The following is a 24876-nucleotide window of genomic DNA, read 5'->3' as shown; positions in this document are numbered from 1 at the left end:
CTTTTTCACTCAAACAGAGCAATGCAGCAGCCATTTCCTGCCCTGTGTGCTTCAGGATTGTGTTTCTTTTATAACTCTGAAAACTTTGTGTTGGCTGCCATTAGGTCTGGCAGGGCAGGCCTTACCACAGATGTGATAATAAACAACCCTCAAGCTACAAAATGAGAGCTTTAAGCGGATAACTCTAGTATACTTTTGCTGAACGGATTGATATATATGATAATGTCTCTTTTTCTTCACAAATAACTGGTTTCGACACTCGCAGTGCAAGTGTCAGCCAGTGTGAGTTATGACGTGCTGACATTTAGGCACCCTGTTTTTTGGAACAGGATGTGGGATGGGCCTGACTCTGTAAACCACTAATCTTCACAGGAAGCAAAGCTACTGTGATGCTGAAGCACAGTATCTGTATTCAAAAATACTCACTGTCGAGGTGGAGTTTATTACGTACTCAATTCTACAACAAGAGTACCTTAATTATTTGTATAATCTAAAAAAAGATAAAGAATGCTATTCTCTCATTTTCCAATAATCGAGGACAGATGTTCACACAGGAAGTTACTGATTTTGTCACTGGCAGTTGCTGTAATTCAGATATTTCACAACACAGTTGAGAGGCTCTACTTAATGTTGTTTTTGGTATAATTAATATTCTAAGTAACTAACGAATGGAGTGAAATTTACATGACTCAGCCAAAACATACTTTCAACCATCGGAAAAGACATGGTGAACATGACGAGAGAAACTGAGTTAGCAAGTTGAATTTTACTATTAAAACAATTTATGCTGTTAGGTAATAAATATGTTTGTTCATGTATAACTGGATTGTAACCAGTTATGTTTTTGAACTGACTACTGACTATTGGAATCTGATGGATACGACACATCTCTCTTCCTACAGGTAGGACAGTTTAATCTTTTTGGCACATCTGCACACTCATCTTACCCTTTACCTTATAAGGCCACTGAGCTGCGTCCCACAGGCAGATGAGTTAAAAATGTGGACAGGTTTGTTCTCCATATAAGGGTGTCATGTGCCACACCCACCCATGACTGGCTCAAGCTCACCTGGGCTTTTTTTGACCTCAAAAGGAAGCCATCCACAATACTGAACTCAAGCAAATGGTAACGCTGACAAAAAAAAAATGCTCGCCCTGTACCAGGCAGTGGCGCACATATATATTCACTGTGATTTAACATGCCAATGGTGATTGTAATGAGAATAAATGCACAGAGTTTGCTGAGGTTGCAGGCAGCTGAAGCTATCACACCTGGGAAGAGGGTGGGACAACTTTTGGAGGTGTGCTCATTTACAACAGCCCCTCCCCCATGAGTCAACCTGCTCTCTTTCCTTATGACCCTTCTGCATTGAGGCTGCTGCTGCCATTTTTCTCTGCTGCCTGCTCCTTCACACATCTGAAGCAAAATGGTGAGTAGCTTCCTCAAAGCATTTCACTGGACTGACTTTCACTGTGTCAGTAAATAACCTACTCTGTGATGAGTGTGTACCACTGGATATGTAATGTAGAGGTGACACTCTGATATGCTATATCTTCTTTTTCATGAAATCTTAAAATGAAATGATTCACTTAGACACTGTCTAGAGTATAAGATTTACATCTGATGTTATTTGAGGGGGGAAATAAGCTTTGCAAGTGAACAGAGAGTTTGGTGTTCGACTTGCTCAAGGTGTGGTTTTGCCTACAAAATGGAGGGAGCTTTGTTTGTGCTTGAAACTTGTTCTGAGAGAATCCTCCGGGGCGGTCTTTCTTGTACTAACTTGTTCCGCAATGACTGGAATGTGACAGAGCCGAGGCCTTATAGATGCAGAGGGAAGCTAAGCTCATGGCACGTAACTGAGAGAGAGCTGACACGATAAAGCTGACACAATATTTATATATTGTCTAAATGGCATGAACACTTTTCTACAAAGTCTAGTTTCAAAGAACTTCCTGTTTCTAAATTTTTCACTTCTGCTTCCTGTCTCCAAACCAGTACAAGTGCACATCTGCTCGAATATGAGCCAATCCTCCCACTGTGATAGTTTGTACTGTGATAGGTTTTTCTTCTTTGAGCTTTAATTCATACACTTAACTGAGAAATGATAATTGTTTGTTTGTTGAATTTACGTAATCCCATACTCAAAATGTTAAGGAAACAGAACTTTTTTGAATAAAATGAATGACATTGAACCATTTGCACCTTTTAGACATTGTTACACATTACAAATATAGCTGCATTTGTCTTTAAGCATTAGTATGTCAATCATTATAGATTTTTTACATCTAGTAAAATATCGACAAATCAAGCCAAGACAGCAGTTTTGATTGTCTTTATTTAGTTATTTATATTTTCTACCAATGCTGACTTTTAATGTTTTGTGTTTTTCTCAACAGGCGTCTGGGGTAAAGATTTCTGATCAAGTGACAGATGTCTACAATGAGATGAGACTGGTGAAAAATGACTCCAATAGCATGGAACGCATCAGATTGGTAGTGTTTGAGATCAAAGACGACCAGATCCAACCGAGCAAAATTTTCAGGGAAAAAGATGTGCTTGAAAAGAAGAATGTATACAAGCTTTTCCTGGAGCAGATGGACTCGGAACATTGCTGCTACCTCTTATACGACTGCCACTATGAAACCAAGGACTCACCCAAAGAAGAACTCGTATTTGTGATGTGGTAGGTCCTGGTACTGCAATAGAAGCATAAGAAACTATTGTTAAATTATTGTCTTCAAATGCATCCTTAACCTGTAGTAGACTATTGAGTCAACAAGCAATATACAGTGGCATGGCAAGTGTCAAGTAAGTGAATAAGAACTGGCCCTAATTTCTTTAATTTTATAAGCAAGATTGTTTTTTTTAATTTCACAGTTTCACAATAACTGGTTTAGTGAGACTCTTGGTCCTTCTTGCATGCACTGCTCTCTTGAGGTCTAACTGTAGATTTTCGATGGCATTTAGGTTGCCTTGTTTAGGTGTTAGTGATGATGCAGGAAATGCTTTCTCCTGATACCACCCCATGTAGGTTGTATTTGTGTAGGTGTGGCTGCGCAGTAGAACAGTGCACCACCACTCCACTCTGCTGAATCCTCCTGAAGGTCTTCTGCAGTCAAACACAGGGTCTGATTTTCCTCTAGCATGTCACTCAGAAACCTTTCTTGGTTTTCCCATCCTCGAGAGAAACAGACATTTCAACCAAACCTTTCCATGCCACTGTCTTATTTTATACTGAGGTGACACATTCTTGTTTGTGTATGTGAATAATTATGTCAATGATGATTTCTTTTCTGATCAGGACTCCTGATACATCAACCTGCAAAGAAAAAATGCTTTACGCCAGCTCAAAGCGATACATTAAGGCCGTTGTGGCAGGTACATGTTTTTCACTTCTTCTATTTTGTCAAATCCAAATAAATTTTTTAAAGAAACACTGATTCTGGTAGAAGCTCAGAGCGCATGTTGCATTGGGGTCTTTGTGTGAAACACTCTGTTCGTGTCCTCCACAGGTATCAAGCACGAGTTAGAGATCAATGACCGATCAGATGCCGAGATGGAGGACTTTGCAAGCAGTCTGGGGAAAAATGTCTTGGGGATTGAGGGCAACACTTTTGGAAGCAGAAAGAAATAAACAAAGCAAAAGAGGACCATTAAAGGGGATTTGAGATGAGGACACCAGGGCTTCTAAATTAACCTCTGTTTTAAGGATTAGGTCAACACAGTTTAAAGGGGAGGGTTGGGCTCTGCATAGGATTACCTGTTACCTGTTTCACAATCTGATGTCTGGACTCTACTACATTTTCTAGTTACACCAGCTTGGCTTAATCAGTCTTGTTGACATATAATTTTATTAATGATTGGACATATTCATACATTGATACTATTGTCTGTCACTTGACTCTTTGCAACAATTGCATGTGATGGCTGTTACAACCCTGCCCATTCCATCTGCATTGCTTTTGGTGTTGGTTAATAATTTGTTCTCTGCATACATCTATATCTTGCACATCCAAAATTAGTTTACAGGTCAAAATAGCCAGGCTGGAACTTTGATATAAATCTTTTTTTCTAGACTGTTACACTTTACTGGATACAAAATAGTATGACTTTTTACAAACAAAAATAATTTCTATGAAAATGCAGCAGTCAGTGTATTGAGTATTGCTAAATAAATTCGATGCAATCAATTGAGCGTGTGGTGTTTTTTACGTGATGATTTCATGATTGACAGTGTTCCTGGTATTCTGCCCTTTGATCAGTCCTGAGATTGTTTTTGCAAGTCAGCCATTTTCATTACAATTACAATTTGTGCCTGGTTATCGGTTGAAAATGGGGCCTGTAATTAACAGATGGCTGCAGGGGGAGGGTCTTAGCACTCTGTTGTATAGAATAACGATTCTGCCGCCATTTACAAAACCTTGGGCCTTTTGGTGTTTGGGTAAGCCAAATAACGCTGGATTGTAGGTTTTAAATTGTAACTATAGGTTTAAATCAAGTGTGTGTAGGTAGTTGTGTAGAAATGAGAACATTGTGACCAGTCCTCATTTTTTCAAGGGGCTGTTTTGAGGGTTAAGACTTACTTTTTGGGTTAGAATTAGCTTTAGGGTAGGACATTTTGTTTTGATGGTTATATGGGGAAAGGGTATGCATTATGCAAACGAGTGTCCTCAATGTGTGTGTGTGTGTGTGTGTGTGTGTGTGAATGCAGTGAGGGATTGGCAGCTCATGTACTGTAGGGTATTTATCCCAGACATGGTCCTGAAGTGCGGTTGAACCAAGCAAGTTGCTTCAGTTGACTGTCCCGTGGGAAGACCAGTTTGGGGAAGTTAAGGAAACAAACCGAGCAAAAAATGCTTACCTGGTAGCTAAGTGCTGGAGAAACAGATGGAAAGCTTGCTGTGAGCTGGGGGAAGTGGGGCGTCTGGTCTTTGTAGGCCAGGCTCAGCGACATCTGGTCCTGAGGCTCCTCGGTATCTGTGTGCCGCAAAGGAGGAGAGTCATCAGAAAGTTTTCAGAAGCTGCATAGAGGTCTTCCTGCTGGCTCTGGCTGAAGAGGGGGGAATAGGTATAGCCTATCATAGAACTATAAATATTGTTAAATAAGTAGCTGAAGACAGCTGCTGCTTAGCTTGGGTCATTTGTTTTTTTTAAATTATATCTACTTTCACATGACTGTTGAAGAAATTACCTTCAGAATGTCCTGGATGCCACATTCACATCTGCATGGACACAGCACCTCCCCCCTTCAGACCTGCACAGTCACACCACCTGTAACTCCTGCTTACAATAGCTCCACATGCTTAGTCATGCTCAGTTTGGAAGTGACCACCGTGAATTGCGGTTCAGGTGAAACACGTTTCAACAACTTTTTTTTGTAATCCTGGGAGGGTTGTTTTAGTTTTCAAACGGCCTTCGTAAACTAACTGTGTTAAAGCCAGTACTGGTAATCCTGGAAAGAGCAGGCATCCCAGCCCCAAAACACATAAAGATGACTTGTCCATAGCTTCTGGCCATTGTGTCTGCCTCAGCCAGGTATGTGTCCACCTGAGGGCTGCCTCACTGATCTTTTACCTTGGTGTTCAGCAGGATCTCTGATTAAGTTGATGAGAGGCCTCTGTCTTATATCTTGTTTTAATTAAGTGAGAAGATAACACACAGGAGGTAAATTATGGAGTTACAGAAATAATAACAAAATATACTTTTAAAAACGATAACCATTTCTCTTTGTCCTTGTGTCTTTTTCTTTCTCTCCCTTGAATATTTTTATTGTCATGGCTTTTTTAATTCATCTTCGTAAAGGCCATCATGTGAAATGCCAGGAGCGAGTGAAATGTGTTTGCAGGAGCTGGAGTTTCAGTTTCCTCCTCCACTCTGAGCTGCTCTCACTTCAACTCATAAACACTCATCACTAGTTATCAGGAGCTGATCAGTACAGGAAGCAACTTGGTTTGTTTGATTCCAGAGTTTATGAGGCTGCATTTAAACATCGTGAAAAATGAGTCATCCACATAATGTGTGTGCTCAGTACAACATGAGGCGACACGCACAGGACTCAGTGATTAAGTGACTGGAGCGACACAGAGTCGTGAACCGACACCATCGATTAAAAACCAAACACACGATCATCATCTAAATCATCCCAATAAAAAATGGAACAAATGAACGTGAACCAGTTCATTTTCATCTGCATGAACTGAACCAGATCTTCTTCCTTGTGAACTGGCCCGACACTTCTCGTCAGTCTCTGTTTACGTCATGGTTTACACCCTGGATCACTTCCGTGGACGCGTCAATGGAATAGTCCATTGTAGAGGGGGGGGGGGGTTGCAGAGACACTAGTGACTTGTGAATAAGAGGCATTCTGATGCCGTTTTAGCGTATGGACTTTTAGAAAGAAATGATAAATAAAAAAAAAAAATCTTTATATGGGCCCCTGGTAGTTCGGGATCCAATGTAATTGCCGACCTTTGCCTAATGGTTTAGTCCGCCTCTGTTCAGTGATGAGCATGCACCGAGTTTTAAAGAACTTGTCACGATAGATAATGCAACCAAGGAAACCGATCTTGAGAGCACGTGTATGTATAGTGGGAATGTCGAAGACTTTACAGAACACGCTGCAGAGGCTCAACATGGACCCCACGATTCTGTGCAACGTTCACAGGTTCACCAGAGCCTCCTGACTGGATGCATCACCGCCTGGTGTGACAGCTGCTCCTGAACCGTCTCAGAGTCTGCTCAGCGCATTAACCAGGACAGAGCTGCCATCCACGGAGGACCTCTACACCCAGAGGTGTAGGAAGAAGAGCAACCGGATCATTCAAGACCCAGATCATCCAAACCATAAACTGTCCTGCCTGCTGTCTTCTGGCAGCACCTCGGCCCCCACCAGACTCAAGAGACGGTTTCGTCCCCCAGGCCATTAGACTTTTAAACTCCTCCCATCTGCCATAAGTCGTCTCTCTGCACCCTTATAATATTTGCACTAATTTTTTTAATTTTATATATTCTATTTCTTTTTATATTCTATTTTTATTTGTTCCTGTGTAATTTCTGAGCATGGCTAAATGGAAGCCTGGGACTCAAGCATTTCATTGCCAGCAACTGCTAAATGCAATTGTTGTGCATATGACAGTAAACCCCTAAATGCGTATGACAACTTTAAGTGTATCACTATCTAACCAGGTACGTTAAAGTTAACAGCAAAATGTCAAATGCTAAATACTGTAGGTGGATGTGCTTGCTAGCTATTTATCTAGTAAAAATAAAACAACTACCAGCAATGATACCTATTTAACACAACACCACAAGAAACAATATAAATTTTAACAAAAACAAGCTTTTATAATACGAATACTAATATGCTTTCCCTGTCCCACATGATTAGTGTACAAATGCTCTGCATGCAGAATGGACACAGGGAACAGCGTCTCTCTGACTTACACCGTCCAACGAGGGCTGGGTATCACCACTGATTTCCCAAATTGATTTGACTCCGATTAACAAGGTCTCGATTTGATTCAATATCGATTCAGTTGAGAATATTTCATTGTTCAATAACAATTTTGCTCGGATATTAAATTAATTCTCAGAGAACTAAATCTGTAAACTGTGCAAGGAAACCTCTAACTTGGTGCATTATTAGAAATATTAAGGTAGACCTGTCATGTTGTCCGAGAAATGTTTGTCATCATTTTTAAACCATTTCATATCACTGAAATAATGACATCACAGCATGGCAATAATAACAATTACAAAAGAGCATTGAACTTTAAATTCTTAAGAATATACAGTCTGACATTTGAATTTAAAAATGAAAACAAGGCTGCAGCCTGCCACACACAGAGTAGCGCCACCAAAATATTTATGCCTACGCGGAAGCACACATGCACGTGACGTGTTCCAGTGAGGAAGCAGTGAACGGACAATGCTGCAATTAAATACAACACTGAAGATTATTTTCCAATGATACAGGTGTAAATCATTTAAAATACGTTAAAAAACATGTTCAACAGCCCTGTTTGCTTTAGTAAATGGACAGTGATGACTGTGGAAACTGGCTTGGCTGTTCCCCGAGTAGTGTTATGGTCTTTTCGACAGCACCAAAAACTTAACGTACCCATTGTGGCCTGTGCATTACAGTACTGTGAGGGACAGACACTGACTTTATTTGTTGATGAACATCAGGATGTGACGAGGATTTTAACAAATTTTAGATACAGATACAACTCACCAACCCTTCCCATAACTTTCAAGCATGAGGTGCACGAACTTTCAGATTTACTGATCATACCAGATCTCAAACTATGTCAAATTATATCTTGCAGCGGGTATTTGTGTCACGCCTCATTGTGGATTAATTACAACAAAGACACAGGAAAGGAATGACAGGTGACACTGTAGTTTATTCATTCATACAAATTTGATGTGTTATTGGCTGCCAGCTACAGAGGACAGCAGGCCCTAAAAGGTACTGCATTACTGAACCATAAAATGTTCCCATCATTCAACCACATAGAAAAGACATACAAAGTAATTGCACAGGTTGATGTACGTTTGACGTACAATCGGTTTCCCTTTTAACACTGAACTATGGGGAAATGTTTGGAATATAAGGCAGGGGGATAAATAACTTCTGACATAGCCAGAATTGTTGATGGAATGTGTGTTTCAGGAAAGACTGCAGCAGGACTCCCTCCTCCAATCTTACTTTGAAAAGTTCATATTATATCAAACATTATTTCCTACAGTTGCAACAAATGCAATTAACTACAGTAAAAGAAAGAAATGGTTTCGGAATGCATAACTACGGTAATCATAAGGCATATTTGGCAGTTTTGTGTAGTGTCCGCAGTATACTTCTATCAGACGGACGTTCCTTCCTTCAGTTCCACATAATCACCCTTCAAAGTGAAAAGAAAATGATCAGAGTCAATAAACAAGCACACTAAAATCATTTCAGCAAGAAATATGTAGTTGCAGTCTTGCCAGTGTAAAGCCCAAAGTCCTCTACTGGCCTGCATATACCTGCTAATTTTGTTATAAAACAGGTATAAGTTGTGTCACCTTGCCCTCCAGGTGCTCCTGTAGTGTTTTCACTGTGTCTCTCTCTTTGGTCAGCTGCTCCTGTGTGGCTTTCAGAAGCTGCTGCAGCTTGGTGGCCGCCTGGCCGAGGTCTTTGGACAGCTTCTTCTCCTTCTCTAGGCGCTCCTGTGGGGACAGCAGTAGAAAGTTACTTCACAGCAAAAATTGACACTAAATATATGGAGACCCAACATCTTTAATACTCAAGTTCCTCTCCTGCATTGATAAAACTCTGTAAAAAATCTCTCAATGGCCTTAAAATGACTGACACTCTCAGACCTCAGGCTCATTTGGTATTCACAGGTCTGTAATTATGCAAATTAGCCGACCCTATCTCCACCCATACCTGCAGCTGAGGCGTCTGCTCGCAGAACATCAAACACACACTTTTTTTCTATTTAAGCAGCTGATATACGACTGTTTGAAACACAGAAAAGTAATGGTCATGGATCAACTAGTTCCGACTTAGCTACCTTAGCAAAATACTTTTAATATGCTTCATCTGGCTACTGCTCTGATGTCCCTTAGCAGAGTCGACTGTCACCATGCAATATAATGGTCAAAGATTAAAAACTGCATTAAATAAATCTGCTATTGTAAAAAAAAAGATGGGGCAATAATAATATTAACATGCTGCGTGGATTGTTTTGTCTATGTTAAATAAATTATTTATTTTATTGAATATTGAACTTAGGTCTCCAACTCTCCATTAAACAAGTGAGGGTGTATGCTTTAGAGACTTCCAATATGTAAAAAAAATGATTCATTGTTTTATGTCAACACACCTTGAGCTGAGCAACATCCTCTGACTCAGTTTGTGGTGACTCTGCAGAAACTTTCAGAAGATCCAGCTGAGCCTGAAATTCTGTGATCGTTTTCTGGGCCTGGAAGTGTGACAACACAAAGGGATATTATCCAATGAGTGTGTAATAAAAACGTTCTGGTCTGACAAGAGTTAAAAAAAAAAACCAAACCTACCTGCTCAAACTCCTCTGAGAGCTGCTGCCTCTGAGCTTCCCCCCCAAGCAGCTTCTCAGTTGTCTGACTCAACTCACTCTGCACCTGATGGTAGACAAACACCCAATAAACATACACACTGACAAACGATTATCACATACGTGTGTGTGTACACAAGCATTCTTACTCCAAAGCAGCAACAATGCACTCACACAAAGAAGCTGCACTACCTTTGTGCCAAGTTAGTTTCCTCTCACACTATTTCAGGTAAGGCTCAAGACAAATGTTAAATTTTTGTTGCTGTTAGGAATCCTACCGAAAACATATTGAAAAAACTAAAGGAGGAGAGATGTGCATGCCGGCAAAGGTGAGAGAGAGCAGTGTTAGAGTTATATCCACTCAGTCCAATACAAATAATGGTTAGCACAAACAGTTGCTGTGTCTTAGGAGAACTGGACGGACTGGAAATACAGCTTTATCATCAGTTACTTAGTATTGGTGTATTGTGACCACATCCTTGATTTAGGACATGGGCTTGAATACGTGGTGTCTATATGAAACAGATCACCCAAAACCTGTCTAACATAGAGTGGGGTGGCAAGTCAATAAAATGTGCCTTTGACTTTCTACCAAATTGAACCAAGCTGATTTAAGAAACGATTAAAAAACAAACAGAAGTGTCCGAGTCACTGTCCAGTACTCTCTGACAGGAAGTTAAGGGTGCCCTGTGACGTTTGCACCCTGACCTGACTGGGTTGAGCCTCAGCTGGGCCATTCTGTTCGCTCTGAGCCCTCATCGTGACCTCGCCCAGTTGCTCTCTGACCTGAAACAGGAAGCCGGTGCTCATCACTGGTTACATAACCTCCCTCCATGAAACCCCTTTGTGTTACATGTCACTGACAACTTACTGAGCTGGTTATGCATAAAAGCACTGGATTTTACAAATTCCTTGGCATGTGACATCTCAGGAAAGAATGTCTCCATCTGACTTCAGTTACACTGGTGTATAATTAAGTAAATATTATCCACAAGATTGGAAAGCAGCTTAAGTCAGTAAAAGTCACCTGTGCAAGCTCCTCCTTCTGTGCCTGGGATTCCTTCTGGGCCAAATCCAGCTGGCTCTGACACTCCGACAGCTGCAGCTTCAGCTAAACACAACAGAACAGCAGAGGAATGAACAGATGTTAGACAGATACTGTTCTACATGCACCACATGAGGCTGAAACCTTAAAACACCTTCATAGAAAGAAAACCACACATTTCTAATATTTATTAAACACAAAATCTTGCCCGAATCAGAATTTTTATGCCATCATGTATATCAAGGATTTACAAACTCCCTGTGAGTCTGGCCTTCTGGGAGTTCAGAATGACAATCAGCAACAATAATGATGCTTTTGCAACTGTTGCCGCTTTTAAGTCCCTTCTTAAAATGTTCATAAAAAAGCTTTTATCTGTGTGAATTTGAATTTATGTTATTTCATTATATTGAAGTTTTATCATTTTGTGACACACTTTGTAACTTTGTTAAGAAAAGTGCTATACAAATAAAGTATATTATTATAATTAATGCCTCAAACTACCCACATATCCAACATTAACAGGTATAAACAGTGTCATTAAGTCCAACACACAAATAAATGATACTCGTGTTTGTAATGCTAAAATTTTATTGTGCAAATATGAAAAGTTCCTTTCAGATCCTCCATCTGTTTTGCTGAAGAACAGATTTCTTTATCCATAGTTTGTACTTACTTAGGTCTAAAATTAACCTCCTTAAGTTGACCTCCCTAACTGGTGAAGTTCCACATAAAAATACAACAAAAATGTTAATATCAGCAACGCCAGTTCCAGTGTTATCTGGAGATTTAATTTTCTCATGTACCTGCTCCATCTCTTCTGAGGTTGCCTGGTTGTCTGACTGCTTCTCCAGCTGAGCTTCCAGAAGCATCATCTGCTCCTTCAACTGCACAAAAAAAAATACAAAAAAACACATTAAGAGACTTTTACCTCAAGAGGCTATTTAAAGGGATTGTTCACTGAAAAATAAAAATGCACCCATTATCTACACACCACTATGCTGATGGAGGGGTGGGTGAAGTGTTATGAGTTTCAGGGGTAAACAGAGTTTTAGCCCAGACAACCTCAGAACAACAGAAAACCCACAACATGCCTCCATACTGCTAGTCTGGTGTCGGGGGTTGTGAACACTTGGATGACACTACAGGAGCAGTATGGAGGCATGTTGTGTTTTTTTCTGTTGGATTATTGCGTCTGAAGAAGCAGTCGCAATTGACTTCAATGTATTTGGTTCGGCTGCAACGCTGTTTACCCCTGAGACTCCAGAAGTGTTTTGTGGACTCAAACACTTCACCAACCCCTCCATCTGTGTGGTGGTGAGTAGATATGAGTAAATTTTCGGTGAACTATCCCTTTAACCGTGTGTGGGTGTGGAAAAAAAGTCCCACCTGATCTACACTTTGATCTTCAGCCTCCAGCTTGTTGACTTTCTCCAAGGCCTGGTAGCATGCGACAGGGACATTTATTAAGTTTAAAAATAATAATTTAAGTAGAAGTGGTAACGAGTGAGTTCAAGGAGATATAGCTCACCACCCTCAGCTGTTCCTCTGAGTCAGCCATCTTGGACTTCCATACCAGCTCTTCCTCTTCTACGCTCTTCTGCAGATGTTTCAGCATTCCTTCCTAAAGTAGATGGCACCAGGATTAAATGAGCTGCATGCATTTTCTCTATTTTCACACAACTCACATACAAAACACACAAGCTGTTTTCAGACATTAACTTTGGATTGCCTTTCACAATTAAAGAACGCAGTAGGAGATAGTTTGCGTCACATGAACAGGAAAATGTCACGGACATTCATAGTTGTGCGTAGGTGTGTATGAGTCCTACTGCAATTACACAACCGAAACACTCGTTTCTATGCTGACGGAGAGTGTCTTCCGGTTTCTAGTCTTCAGAAGTTTGCGCTCTCACATACAGCAATTAAGTGCATGTCTGAAAGCAGCTCTACTCTAACACCCATCTAAGAAACAGATTTGTTTTATATCATTAACATCATGATCTCAGTCACGTACTGTTTCAGCCAGGACTGTCCTGTACTGTTCACACTCAGCCTGCAGGGAGCTGTGGCTCTCTTCAGCCTCCTTCAGTTTCCCAAGTAATGCCTGAAAAAAAGAGAGAAAAAAAAAATTCAGAACTTTTGCCAGGTCAATTCAAACCAGTCAATGTACAAAAATAAAAAAACAACTTACTGGCAACTCTGTGCTTGAATCTACCTTCTGGCTCTGCTGGGTGAGAGCCTCTTGAGCTTTCTGTGTAAATTCTTGTAACCAGTTGGACTAAAAGAGAAAAGCAGATAGAAATATATAATTTGAGTTATTTTCAGCAGAATAATGAATAAATGAATCACAACATAATATTATTCAGAAACACAACCCTTTTCTTACCTGCTCTGTCTCTACGGGTATCTGTGGGAAGAGTGTCTGGAGACTTTCTTTGGTTTCGCTTTGAAGAGCAGTCAGTTGTGCCACGATGTCCTGCTCAAACAACGAATGACAATCAATAAACATCAAGTTAATTTAGAGCAAAGCAGTCTTTGATTGATAAGCCACGAGTGCGTAGACACTTACTGCATCAGTGGTCATCTGTTCTCTCACTTCTCTCAGTTGCTCTTCTAGTGAGGTGACGAGAACATCCTTCTCACTCAGACTAATGGAAGAACCAAAACAGAGGGAAAATTGTTTGACAACAGACCCAACAACTGTGTGATGATCTTTACATGTGCTCACAGTCATTTACCTGTTCTGTAGCTGAGTGAGTTCTGCAGAGCCATCTGACTGCTGAAACAGAGACAAGAAGCAAATGAGTTATTCATTGTTCTGCAACAAGAAGAATCATGCAACATAACCAGAGGTACACTTACTGCTGAGTTCTTCATTTGCTCCATTTCTTCTTTAAGGCTTCTAAGTTCCTCCTGTAGCGACGTAATGAGACTGGCATCCTCACTGAAATCACATTCAAATTATATACAGCAATAAATAGATGTGGATTAAGATAAGAGATAGAAAGACAGAGGGGTAGAGAGATGGTGGGAGAGAGATGGAGAAAAAGATACTGATAAAGAGAGAGATGGTGCGGTATAGTGATAGAGAGATATAGCAATAGATAGATATGGAGACATAAATAGAAAGAAAATGAGTGATATAGGTGGGCAGAGATGTAGAGAGACATGAAGTTAGATAAAGATGTAGAGAAAGATCGATGCAGAGATTAAGAGATGGTGATCGAGCGATTGATGGAGATGGATAGAGATAGAGAGAGATGGAGAGATATTGATGGAGTGATTACGATATAGAGATGTTAAGAGAAAAAGATGAAAATACAGAAATACACAGGGATAGAAAGATATAAAGACGATATAGAGAAAGGTAGCAATAGCTAGAGAGATATAACAGTAACCTACCTTCTTTGTTCAAGGTCAGCTTTAGTGTTCTCCTGTAAGAAGATAAGATTGTTTGTGATAAGCATCAACAATTTCCACATCTTTGTATGAATAAAAAAATCTCCCAAAATAATAAAGAGATTTTATCAAAAGATATCTGTAACACTTACGCCAGCTTCCTCCTTTGTCTGCAATTGCTTCAGTTCCTCGTGAAGTACACTCAGCTGGTCGTCTTTCTCCTGAAGGCTGCAGAGGGGGGGCACAGAATCTAAAGTCAACGGAACAGCTCTGGATCTTATGTCAACTTTCATAAAAGGAGGAGGATCAAACCCTTACCTGAGCTTAAGCTGTTCCAGTTCTGCAGCATTCACCTGCAGCATCATAAATGACGAAAGGTCTTAGAAATGACTATGTGGGGTCAGCCTGACTGACCATTTAAAAAAAAGTCAAACTGACACAGTATGTTCTACCTGATTGTCCTCGTCCTCCTTTTTGTTCTGACTGGCTTCCAGCAGTGAGTTGATGGAGGCCACCTGCTGTACGAGCTGGCTTTTCTCTGCCTGTGTCTCCTCCAGCTGAGCAGTGAGGGCTTCTACCTGAGCAGAGCGCTCCCTGATGTCAACCTCCAATCTCTCTGTACGCTCTTGGAAATCTACAGGGAGAACACACGTCACTCAATTTTTATGATGCAGCAGGAAAAAAAAAACCTTAATCTCTATGATGTATTATTTGTTCTGGGTGTTGTATTTCCAACTGTCATTTAACTGTCGAGATACCCAACTGAGGCACCATCCATTTTAATTGGTTTAAGTTTTATAACAGTGTTTTAGAACAAGAATGACCCCTGTCCACAACTGTTTAAGATCCACAACAGTAATAATCCCTGTGAAAGACAGACCTGAGATTGTGTTGCTTTCCTGCTGAGCCTTGTCCAAAGTGGCCTGCAGGCTGCCATTTTTACTTTGTGTTGTTCTGAGCTCTTCGCACACTTCCTCCAACCTCCTCTGTAACGCCTGCTCGCTCTCTGCATGGCCAGCCTGAAAAGAAATTGAACAATATAAGTCAGCAGAGGGCAGCAAAGACTCACTGAATCACCCTCTATAAAGCATTACTTCACAGGGCAGTATGAGTACATGAAGTCCTATCTCCACACACTTAAAGACAATAATAATAGTATATTCACAGATTTTCTAACAATGGGGCCACCAAAAAAAGTTGAGGCTGTGTAACTTTGGATGGATGGATTTTTCATTTGGAAGTGTTTGTTTCTTAAGGAAGTGTTTTGTATAAAGTGCTTTGAAGGTTTTGAGATGATAAGTCTGCATGAAGTTCCGCAACAAATTCAAAGCCACAAATAGTTGATGAGGATTGATCACAGACTGAAGGCCTGAGGGTTTGCATAATGTGTTTAAAGACCATAACCTGTCAGAAGAGATGTTGGTAAATGATTAAACCAAATGAGGACTTGACTGTCAGGAAGTGCTGACTGACTTACGCCACATAACTTGTGACCAACTGCAGTCATTCCTATAAGACTGTGTAAATGTGAGAACACTAAATGAACAGATAATGTAAGACAGGGGTGCAGTGCACTGCACGTCTTCAAGTCATCAGAAAGACAAGTTGTAGATAGCATTACATTGTTCTTGTGCTTTTACGGCCCGTTACAGCCGGTGAGGAGAGATGCCCGGACACGCACGCATTCCAGCTGGTGCTGTGAAGCATTTTTTCTGCAGCCCCATTATTGTATGGCTGCATTCCAGCCCAGCCCTAGAGCTCTGTGATTACAAGGCAATCGCATTTACCATAACATTAGAGGGCTGGGGGATAGGTGGGAAAAACCTATGCTGGCACTTTGTGGAGACTACAACTAAATGGCCACTCAATGAGGAAACAGCATTAGAAAAACTAGATTAAGTTGTGGAAACTTGATCACGTCCAAAGTAATTTATAATGAAGATGATGTGGTATTCCCACAGGCCAGGCCAACCTGCTGCAGGGAGAGTTGCTTTTCAGCAGCGGAGACCTTGGCCTCCAGCCCTTTCCTGATGTGCTCATCAGCAACCAGACTTTCCGTCTTCTCTCCGAGATCCTTGGTTAACTTTGCACATTCCTGACGCAGCTTGGCCAGCTCTGCATTTTGTCTGCAGCAGACAAAAAAGGGGGACAAAGAGAGAAAGAGTCAAGAGAGAACCCATAACTGACAAGCATACAGGCCAAATACTCCAAACATGACTCAGAATCTGTACACACTGTACTAAATTTCCAAGTATTACTAATATGAATTTAAAGAGCTTCATGCATGTCATTCACCACTGTTGGTCAGTTATTGTGACAGGGAGAGACTCACTTGCTCTCTGCTTGACTAGTGGCTTGGTTGAGGGCATCGCGGAGAATGGAGTTCTCCTGCTGTAGACGGGCAAGTTGGGCATTGGGGCCTTTGTCCAGCTGGTCCTGCAGGCTAAGAACCTGGAAAAGTTTTTTTTAAAGTTTTTTTAAACAACTGGAAATATTGCTGCTTTAATATATCTGAAGAAAAATGAATTTCAAAAGAGTAAAACTCTTAATTAAGTCAGATTATCAAGAGGGCAACAGAAAAAAGAAAACTGAAATGCATTTATCTGAATTGTACATTAGGGAAAATATAATAGGACTAACCTTTGCATTGAGCATCTGAGTCTGGGCTACATGGTCCTGGTAACTGGCCTGCATGCGAGCTTGGAGTGCTATCATTTCCTGCTCCCTCTTACTCAGCTGAGAGCTCAGCCTCGTCTCAACGCTGGCAACCTTGGACTTCTCAGCAGACAGGTCCTGATAATGAGACAGCAGATTCAGACTCACTGTAATATACCGGTGGCCACAGAGCCAGTTATTAACAAAGTGGCATGTCTCTACAACTATTGGATTTATAGGACAGGAATGTATCATCCCTTGCCAGAGGAATCTAAAGTTTTATGAGGACGATGTTGCTTCTGCTTTATGTCCACCATGACGACACAAATGTTCTCACTCTTCACAATTCGGGGAAAAAGCCACATGCTAAATAATGAAAGGGTTAAATGTCCTTTTTCTTTATTATATAATAACCACCTGTCCTTACATCAAACAATCAAACACCAACCTTAGCATTCATTTATATACAATATCTTAAAATAGACAGGACAAGTGTTGAATGTTTTTATTGTAAGCTAAATTAAATTAAACTAAATGTAATGTAAACAATGCTATGACATTTCTGAGCAAAATCATGCTTCTCCTGTGATAAATCATGACCTCTCCTCTACTGCCACCTATAGGCTGACATATATATGACATGTTATATGTAACATCTTATGTAATGAGTGAGATACAGTAAAATTGAGAGAGCTTAAGTGTTCTCTATGATAATCATGTTGATCTTAGTGACACCATCAGGAAAAAAGATAACAGAACAAATGTCTGTACGCTTTCATGCTCAACTCAGACTAAGCCCTTTTAAACTTGGGCAACATCATGTCTTTTTCTCTGCTGCCACCTTTTGGTCAAACTACACTTTGACTCACTGGCAGAAAGGATCTAAGAACTGAGGAGATTTTCATCCATCTGACAGTAGTGGAATCTCATGCTGGCCATAGACCAGATGTGTATTGTGGCAGGAGTTTGGCACCATCTGTGACACTTCAAAGTCTAACCTTGGTGAGTTCTCTAAGACGGTTCTTTGCTGCAGAAGCATCCTCTTGTTCTGCTGCCAGCTGTTTCTCCCGCTCCTCCAGTTGTTTCTTCAACACGGCCACTGGGTCTCCTTTCTGAGTTGCCTGAAAATATGGATGTACAGATAAAGAGAGAGAGAGAGAGAGAGAGAAAGAAAATAACTCAGTGAACTATTCGTGCCTTTGTACCCTAACTAGGTCTTGTGGGTATAATTTTCCTCATCAGAGCAGTTTCTCATACCATATGCCAGGTGTCCTGAATGATGCCAACTTTTTCGGACAGGATCTCGATGAGCCTATGTGCCTCGCCCTCACTGAACACCATGCTACTGATAGTGGACACCAGAGCTTTGTAGGGCAGGTACAGCGGAGCATCAGTAGAATCCACCGCTGCCACTAAACCAACAAAAACAAATATTTACAGTTTATTTATTGTTTGAAATTAAAGAGACAGGCAGTTTTGAAGGGGATTAGGCAGTCACAGTTAATTCTAAATACCCACATGGCATTAGGAAAAGAACAAGGTTGTGACTTGTCCTTTGGATCTGGGACCCGTGCAGCTTCCTATGGCAAAATGAGCGGGCACTGTGGCACCAGGCAGAGCCAAGCCTCAGGCAAGTGAGATCTCCAACCCCCCTCCCCTTCTTACCCATTGTCAGGGCACTAAGAGCCTTTGTCAGCAAACAAAACAGGGCAGCGATGTTTGGACAAGCTGGCTTGCTCTATGCCCTTTAGAACTGAGTGCCAGACATTACCCACTACTGCCATTGGCACAACTTTCCACGGGTACAGGACTAGAGGTTCATCAGTACTGACAGGGTATTACTGCCTTAGATTGAGTGTGTGAGCGTGTGTGTGTGTGTGTGTGTGAGCGTGTGTGTGTGTGTGAGCGTGTGTGTGTGTATGTGTAAGTAACTCAACTATGCAGACATGCCCCCATTCAAGTCTGACTACTATCAACAGTGTTATGGCTAATGTAGTTCCTGCCTTGACAACCATTTCCATCAATTCGAGGGAGACGGCTAATTTTAACAATGATGGTTCTTGCTTGGCAACATATTTATAGACTACAGGGACTTTGTAGACTAATCTAAGCCTTGTGCAGAGAAGTGATTGTGGGTAACTGTAGTTTGCAGAGGGTCCCAGCGGAATGTGACAAGTAATAGCAGTCCTGTGCATCAAAAAACAAACAATGAGGTACAACAGGGAAGAATATCTGGCAGCAGAATTAGAAAACGCCACACAACAGGCATCTTTTATATATTTTTTAAATGCTTTGAAATTATTGGTCTTAAAAACCCCATAAATGAGAGTAAGAATACTGATACTATACATTTCACAAGAGAAAGTTATCAAGCACTTAGAAATAATGTAGAGCTGAGATTTCGGCATATTGGCAATGATGGAAATGGCAAGTTATGTAATGACATATAGTTATTGATTTGTCTGCAAAATTCTAAGTGTCATCTCTACAACATCAGCTTACCAGGCTCACTCTTTTTCTTAGAGGACTTCTTCTTGGGCTCCTGTGCTTTTGCTTCAACAGCAGGAGCCTGCTGTGATCCCACAGGGGGCACTGCCATCACTGGGACCTCTTTGGTAACAGCCTCCAGCACTGGGGCAGTCTTGGATAGAGCTGGTGAAGACTTGGCTGGGGCTGCTGCAGCCTTTACTGGTGCCGGGGCGGATTTGGCTGGGGCAGATGCAGTCTTAGCTGCAGGGGCAGCCTTGGTTGGGGCAGACACAGGGGCCTGGGTTGATGGAGGGGCTGCAGAGGACTTGACTGGTGCCGGGGCAGACACTGGGGCAGGGGCAGCTACTTGGGTTGAGGCAGGCTCAACCTTGGCGACCTTCTTCTTCTTTTTCTCTTTGGGAGAGGGTGCAGGTGAAGGCTCGGCAGCTGGAATTGGTTCAGTGGCAGGTGTTGGCTCAGGGTCTGCTGGTGCTGCGGCGGCCGCTGGCTTAACCTCGACAGCAGGGACAGGCTCTGGGACGGGTTCAGGAGCAGCAGCTACAACTGGGGCAACCACAGGCTCAATAACTTCTTCAGCATCAGTAGCCTCTTCAGCCTTTTCGTGCTCTGGGATCTTTCCATTGGGCTTGTCTTCTTTCTTCTTTCCACGGCTCTTCTTCTCAGACACTTTGTCCTTCTTCTTTTTGTCAGAGCGAACAGACTGTATCTTACCTAACTCTCTACGTTGTTTAGCAAGGGCCTCCTCATAAGAGGTCTCCTTCATGGAAAAGGTGGAGACAAGGGCAATCCCGACAGCCGAGATCACCATGAATCCACCAAACACCATGATCCCAAGGGTCTGGGGGTCGTAGATATCCATTGTTCAATTTCAGTAAACCTAAAAAACAGAGCAGTATTCTTGTTAACATGGTTGCAAAATAAAAAGTGAACAAAAATGCAAACAACTTGAGGAAGGAATTCATATTAGTTATTCAATATTCCTTTGTGCCTCAGCAAAATGAAAACTGACAGCTGCTGTATTAAGAGCAGCTGGTGAGAGAGAATTGTGATAAATTCTGCACAGCTAGACTTTACCCTCAGCCGCCTCAGGGTGTCTCTGTTACCCCCATTAACTTTTGCCTTTAGGCGGGCTACATAATGCAGAACATCTTATCAGCAAACAGTGCAAAGCCCGTTGTCATATGGCCTCTTATCAATGAAAAAAAAATGAGCTAATGCAGCTGAAAATCACTCAATGTTCAATCTCTTACACAGCTTCATTTTAAAGTCCAACACTGAGCTCTCTGGTGCAACACAAGAACTAAAACCTACTGAGCCAAAGTAAACACTCATATATAACAGCCCCCAGCTAAAAGAAGCATTCCCCGAAACACATAATGTTCACGCTCATTTAGGAGACGTGTCATAAAAAATGTTTTACAACTTTAAACATACAATTCTCAGTATTTGTTCATCAGTGCTTTACTAAACAGAATGACTGATGTTATTTGCACAATTGTGGGGTTGTTGGGCAACACTTTATTATTATATCCTCATGCAAAATAAAATAAAATACAATGGTTTGGTATGAAAACGTTATTTTACTAATCAGCAGAATGACCCATTTTTTCATAGAGCCTGGGTGGGCAAATTGCCAAAGCAATCAATGCAGAAAAATGACTTGAAATTATGTCGTCACATTTGATAAAGATGCAAAAAGTATCAGAGCTATAATGGAGTTGAAGAGTTAAACACTGAAATGAACATATGGCAGAGAAAAAAAACCAAACCATGGAGGCAAAAAAAAAATGGTAACATCATGTACTTTTGGTCTAAAAGTACATAAAGTTACCAACCACTGGGTGGTGGTTAATGTTAATTTCCTGCCCTGCAAAAAAACTTAACACAAAGGGTCTTTTAACTATCATTTTAAAGTTCTTAAAGGCTCCAGGCACAAACCAGAATGTCTAGCCTGCAGGAGAGGAAAGTTGACTGAGAGAAGAAGACAGCTCAGGGCAACTAAAAACTTTTTTTCCCAGTCATATCCTGTTTTTATTTTGAGTGAGGGACATGTACAAATGCAAAAAAAGCAATGTGGGGCTTAGCAAAAAGCCAGCATTGTGACGCGTTATAGCAGAGAACTGCTGAGCTGCTTTAAGTGTAATCGAAACATGAGTCCAGAGTCCTTGTTCACAGCAGGGTCTAAAAGCCACGTACAGAGAGTACTGCCTCCTAATCTATGATGTCACATGTCAGTATAGCTCCACTCACACTGAACTTAAAAAGATGATTTCGAGAAAAACTACATTATAGGGTGACTTTCTGCAGATGAAAATGGATCTCAAGGTTCATAAGAGGCATGATTATAAGATGGAACTTCATATTGAGCAACTAATAAATCATAGATAAAATAAAATACAAAAATCTGGCTTTTGATTCGTGTACAATGAACAGCTACAGATGCATTGGACATAAAACAAAGTTCAAATACTATGGAAATATCAACTTTACTCACTGAGGTAGATTTCATGAATGCATGCTGTATTGGATTTTCCTTTACGGAGGATACATGTGTTTCATTATGCTTGGTGCTCAGAATAAGAAATATTCGTACAAAACCACACACTTTTTATTCCAAACTTTAATACAGAAGAAATGACTTCCAACAACTTCCATGACAGTTAGTTTAAAATTAAGCCAACATGAAATGTGTAGAACCGAGACCACAGCTGGAATAGGCCTCGACTCTTACTGAGACACAGAGGACACCTCACATCTGAATCCTTTCAGACGTGCACTAACACACAGTGTGGAAAATCTGCCATCACTTCTATGGAAATGTTTTTTAGTGATCTAGCATTTGAAGCTAACACTGTGAATCAATGAACTTGGCTAACGTCCTGCACACTACGGTTTAAAGTGTCGGGTTACGTAACAAAAGATGAACTACAAACGCTTACAATAAACCCGGAGAGTAAACAGCTAGCGCCAAAACGCTGTGGAATCATTTCAACAGAACTTTATTCCGCAGTTTTTTCCATCCACTGGTAGTTAGCAGGAGTTAGCTTCCCGGGGCTAGCTAACGGTGGCTCAATGAATAAAGAAGGAAAAATCCAGGATTGCCTCACTTACCTCGCTGGTGATGGAGCTGCTCAACGGGAAGGAGAGAGAGAGAGGGGGGGGCAGAAAGCTGCGTGTTGAGGGCGAAGTGACTTGTGTGTGGAGCTGCTGGTCCAGCTGTGGGGCTCAGTTGCCTTGTCTTTCTTGCACTGGTCTCCCTCTCGCTCCGCTGGAGAATCCCTGCTCCGCTGTGAAGTCGTGGCACTTCGAGCTGGCTAGACGTGCTGGCCCCGTGCCCCACATAGCGACCAGCGACCGACGGAGCCTCTGATTGGCTGCAGCGCGCTGGAGCCGGAAGTGAGCACGCCGGGAGCTGTAGTCGTCTACGTCGACGAAAAAAAAAAGCAACCCTCTCTTGAGTGTTGAGTTTTCAAACAAAGGTGGTTTGTCTCACAGAAGTAGCGGAGCACGGCTACTGGAGTGCAGCTCTGCAGAGAGTCTGTTCAGTGGGCCCACCGATCCTTCTTCCACCGCACTGTTCTTCATGGTGACACCGGAGGTTTAGTTTGCAGACACCATGAAGTCGTTCAAATCACATGGTTTAAAACTTTCTGTCTCAAACAGGTTCTATGTACCCAATGATAACTTCACATATAGTGTGTTGCTAGTTTCCACAATGCCAAAATAAATACATTTAAAAAATATGTTAAGATTAAATAATTATAGTACTTATGATAAATGTGTGTGCATTATAAAGGCAATAGGCTTGTACACAGTATATTTAATTTAAACACATTAAACAAATACATTGAAAAGGAATGGATATTCAAAAAAATAGTGACTGGAAATTCACAAAAGTCTTTCTGTCTGTATGCATATTAAATTGTGATCCAAATAGCAATTATAATTAAATGACAAGAATATATTTAATGTAGCTATTGGCAATCACAGTTACAATATAAACACATTGAACAAATGCATGGAGGAGAAAATAATAAACTGGGAGAAATATGCAAAGCTCACGCTATCATTGTAATGGTTTGCACTATTCTATAAATGGAAATATTAAATCTGGTTTGACAAAAAGGTAAAATAGAGCTCTTTGGGTTTGGACAAGGTTAGGGTGTCTTTTTTTAAATTGGTTATACATGATGCCTTAATATACTGTACTGTTGATGCCAAAGTTATCTGTTTTTACCCAAGTAATTTGTTCAAAGCAATAATTGCATTCAGTATTTGCTAATATACTTTCATTTTATAGATAATTAGCATCATTGCACACTCAAATAATGGCGTTCCAAGCAAGTCAACAGCTCTTCCAGAACTTGTCATCATATGCCACACCTGAAACGTCAAGCTGCAGGATATGATTGTTAGCATTGTCAGTGACGTGTGAAGCCCTGACAGTACTTCTTGTAAAGCTTGTTAACCACACCTTCCTTTATCTTAACGCCCAACAAAGTATCACAGGGGAATAATAATGAAATTCTATTAATGCAATTAAGTAGCACAATGAGTACCTGTCAGTTCTTTCTGGGAAATGTGGAGCTCAGACGCACTTATCGTCTGAGCTAAGTCATCTGTATAGTTATAGACATTCTTTGCACAAGCTTTCCTCAAGCCTTGTTGCTATTGTCACAGATGTTCCTGTATACAAAAACACACAATAATAGTTTTAAATACTTATAACTCCTTATTTCCATCAGCTTAAACAATAAAAATGTATTTTTCAACATGTCTTTCTAATACATACAACTATGCCTCATCGACAGGACGATTAGCAGAGTGTGCTTTCCAATGTGCACTGCTCTACCAAGTGACTGACAGACCAAACCACATTCTGCTAAAATGGCTGGAGTGTTTTCACCTTTTGCACATAAACCACAGTGGGTGATTTTGACTTCTCTCGTACCTGCACTGACATGTGACATTTACCCTCTGTTTTCTCACACTGACTGTGCTCAGCTGCTGCTCACTCTTTTGCTAATATTTGTACAGTGTGGCAATCAAGATGATAATTTGCCTTTTACTGACATGACACAGGATAAAACACTGTAAAGTAATGGTGATTCAATTTGAAGTAATTCTGTTGTGGGATGAGATATAATACTCTTGATGGTCTGTGTATGACTCAGAATTTGAGATGACATTTTGTATTTGCATTGTGT

General features: G+C 41.0%; 2 protein-coding genes and 1 long non-coding RNA gene across 5 annotated transcripts; 1 reads left to right on the top strand and 2 right to left on the bottom strand.

The window, feature by feature from the left end:
• Positions 1–388: 388 nt before the first annotated feature.
• On the top strand, positions 389–4191 carry cfl1l (cofilin 1 (non-muscle), like). The gene is made up of 4 exons (XM_020087689.2): positions 389–1430; positions 2398–2684; positions 3303–3379; positions 3514–4191. Exons 1-4 carry the CDS (start codon positions 1428–1430, stop codon positions 3633–3635), a joined length of 489 nt encoding a protein of 162 aa, XP_019943248.2. The 5' UTR covers positions 389–1427; the 3' UTR covers positions 3636–4191.
• On the bottom strand, positions 3587–6241 carry LOC138413639 (uncharacterized). The gene is made up of 2 exons (XR_011246050.1): positions 5193–6241; positions 3587–4978 (listed from the first exon to the last, which is right to left on the bottom strand). It is a non-coding gene; the product is annotated as an uncharacterized lncRNA (long non-coding RNA).
• Positions 6242–8386: 2145 nt separating this feature from the next.
• Positions 8387–23045, bottom strand: rrbp1a (ribosome binding protein 1a). Of its 3 annotated transcripts, none has more exons than XM_069538348.1 (27): positions 22781–23045; positions 19682–20546; positions 18437–18591; positions 18178–18300; positions 17165–17317; positions 16857–16975; positions 16497–16650; positions 15405–15543; positions 14977–15158; positions 14843–14877; positions 14677–14752; positions 14528–14559; positions 13988–14069; positions 13864–13904; positions 13695–13773; positions 13512–13601; positions 13317–13403; positions 13140–13229; positions 12654–12746; positions 12512–12562; positions 11929–12009; positions 11108–11191; positions 10789–10866; positions 10064–10147; positions 9871–9969; positions 9068–9211; positions 8387–8904 (listed from the first exon to the last, which is right to left on the bottom strand). In XM_069538348.1, exons 2-27 carry the CDS (start codon positions 20526–20528, stop codon positions 8866–8868), a joined length of 3237 nt encoding a protein of 1078 aa, XP_069394449.1. In that variant the 5' UTR covers positions 20529–20546; positions 22781–23045; the 3' UTR covers positions 8387–8865. The 3 variants fall into 3 exon arrangements, with proteins under 3 accessions (XP_069394449.1, XP_069394450.1, XP_069394452.1); XM_069538349.1 differs by having other exon boundaries at positions 13864–13901; XM_069538351.1 differs by lacking the exon at positions 10789–10866.
• Positions 23046–24876: the final 1831 nt, after the last annotated feature.

This window comes from Paralichthys olivaceus, chromosome 14, assembly GCF_024713975.1.
Source record: "Paralichthys olivaceus isolate ysfri-2021 chromosome 14, ASM2471397v2, whole genome shotgun sequence".
Taxonomy (NCBI): domain Eukaryota; kingdom Metazoa; phylum Chordata; class Actinopteri; order Pleuronectiformes; family Paralichthyidae; genus Paralichthys; species Paralichthys olivaceus.
Note: the sequence above shows the minus strand (reverse complement) of the source record. Positions and strands in the feature narration are given on the sequence as shown.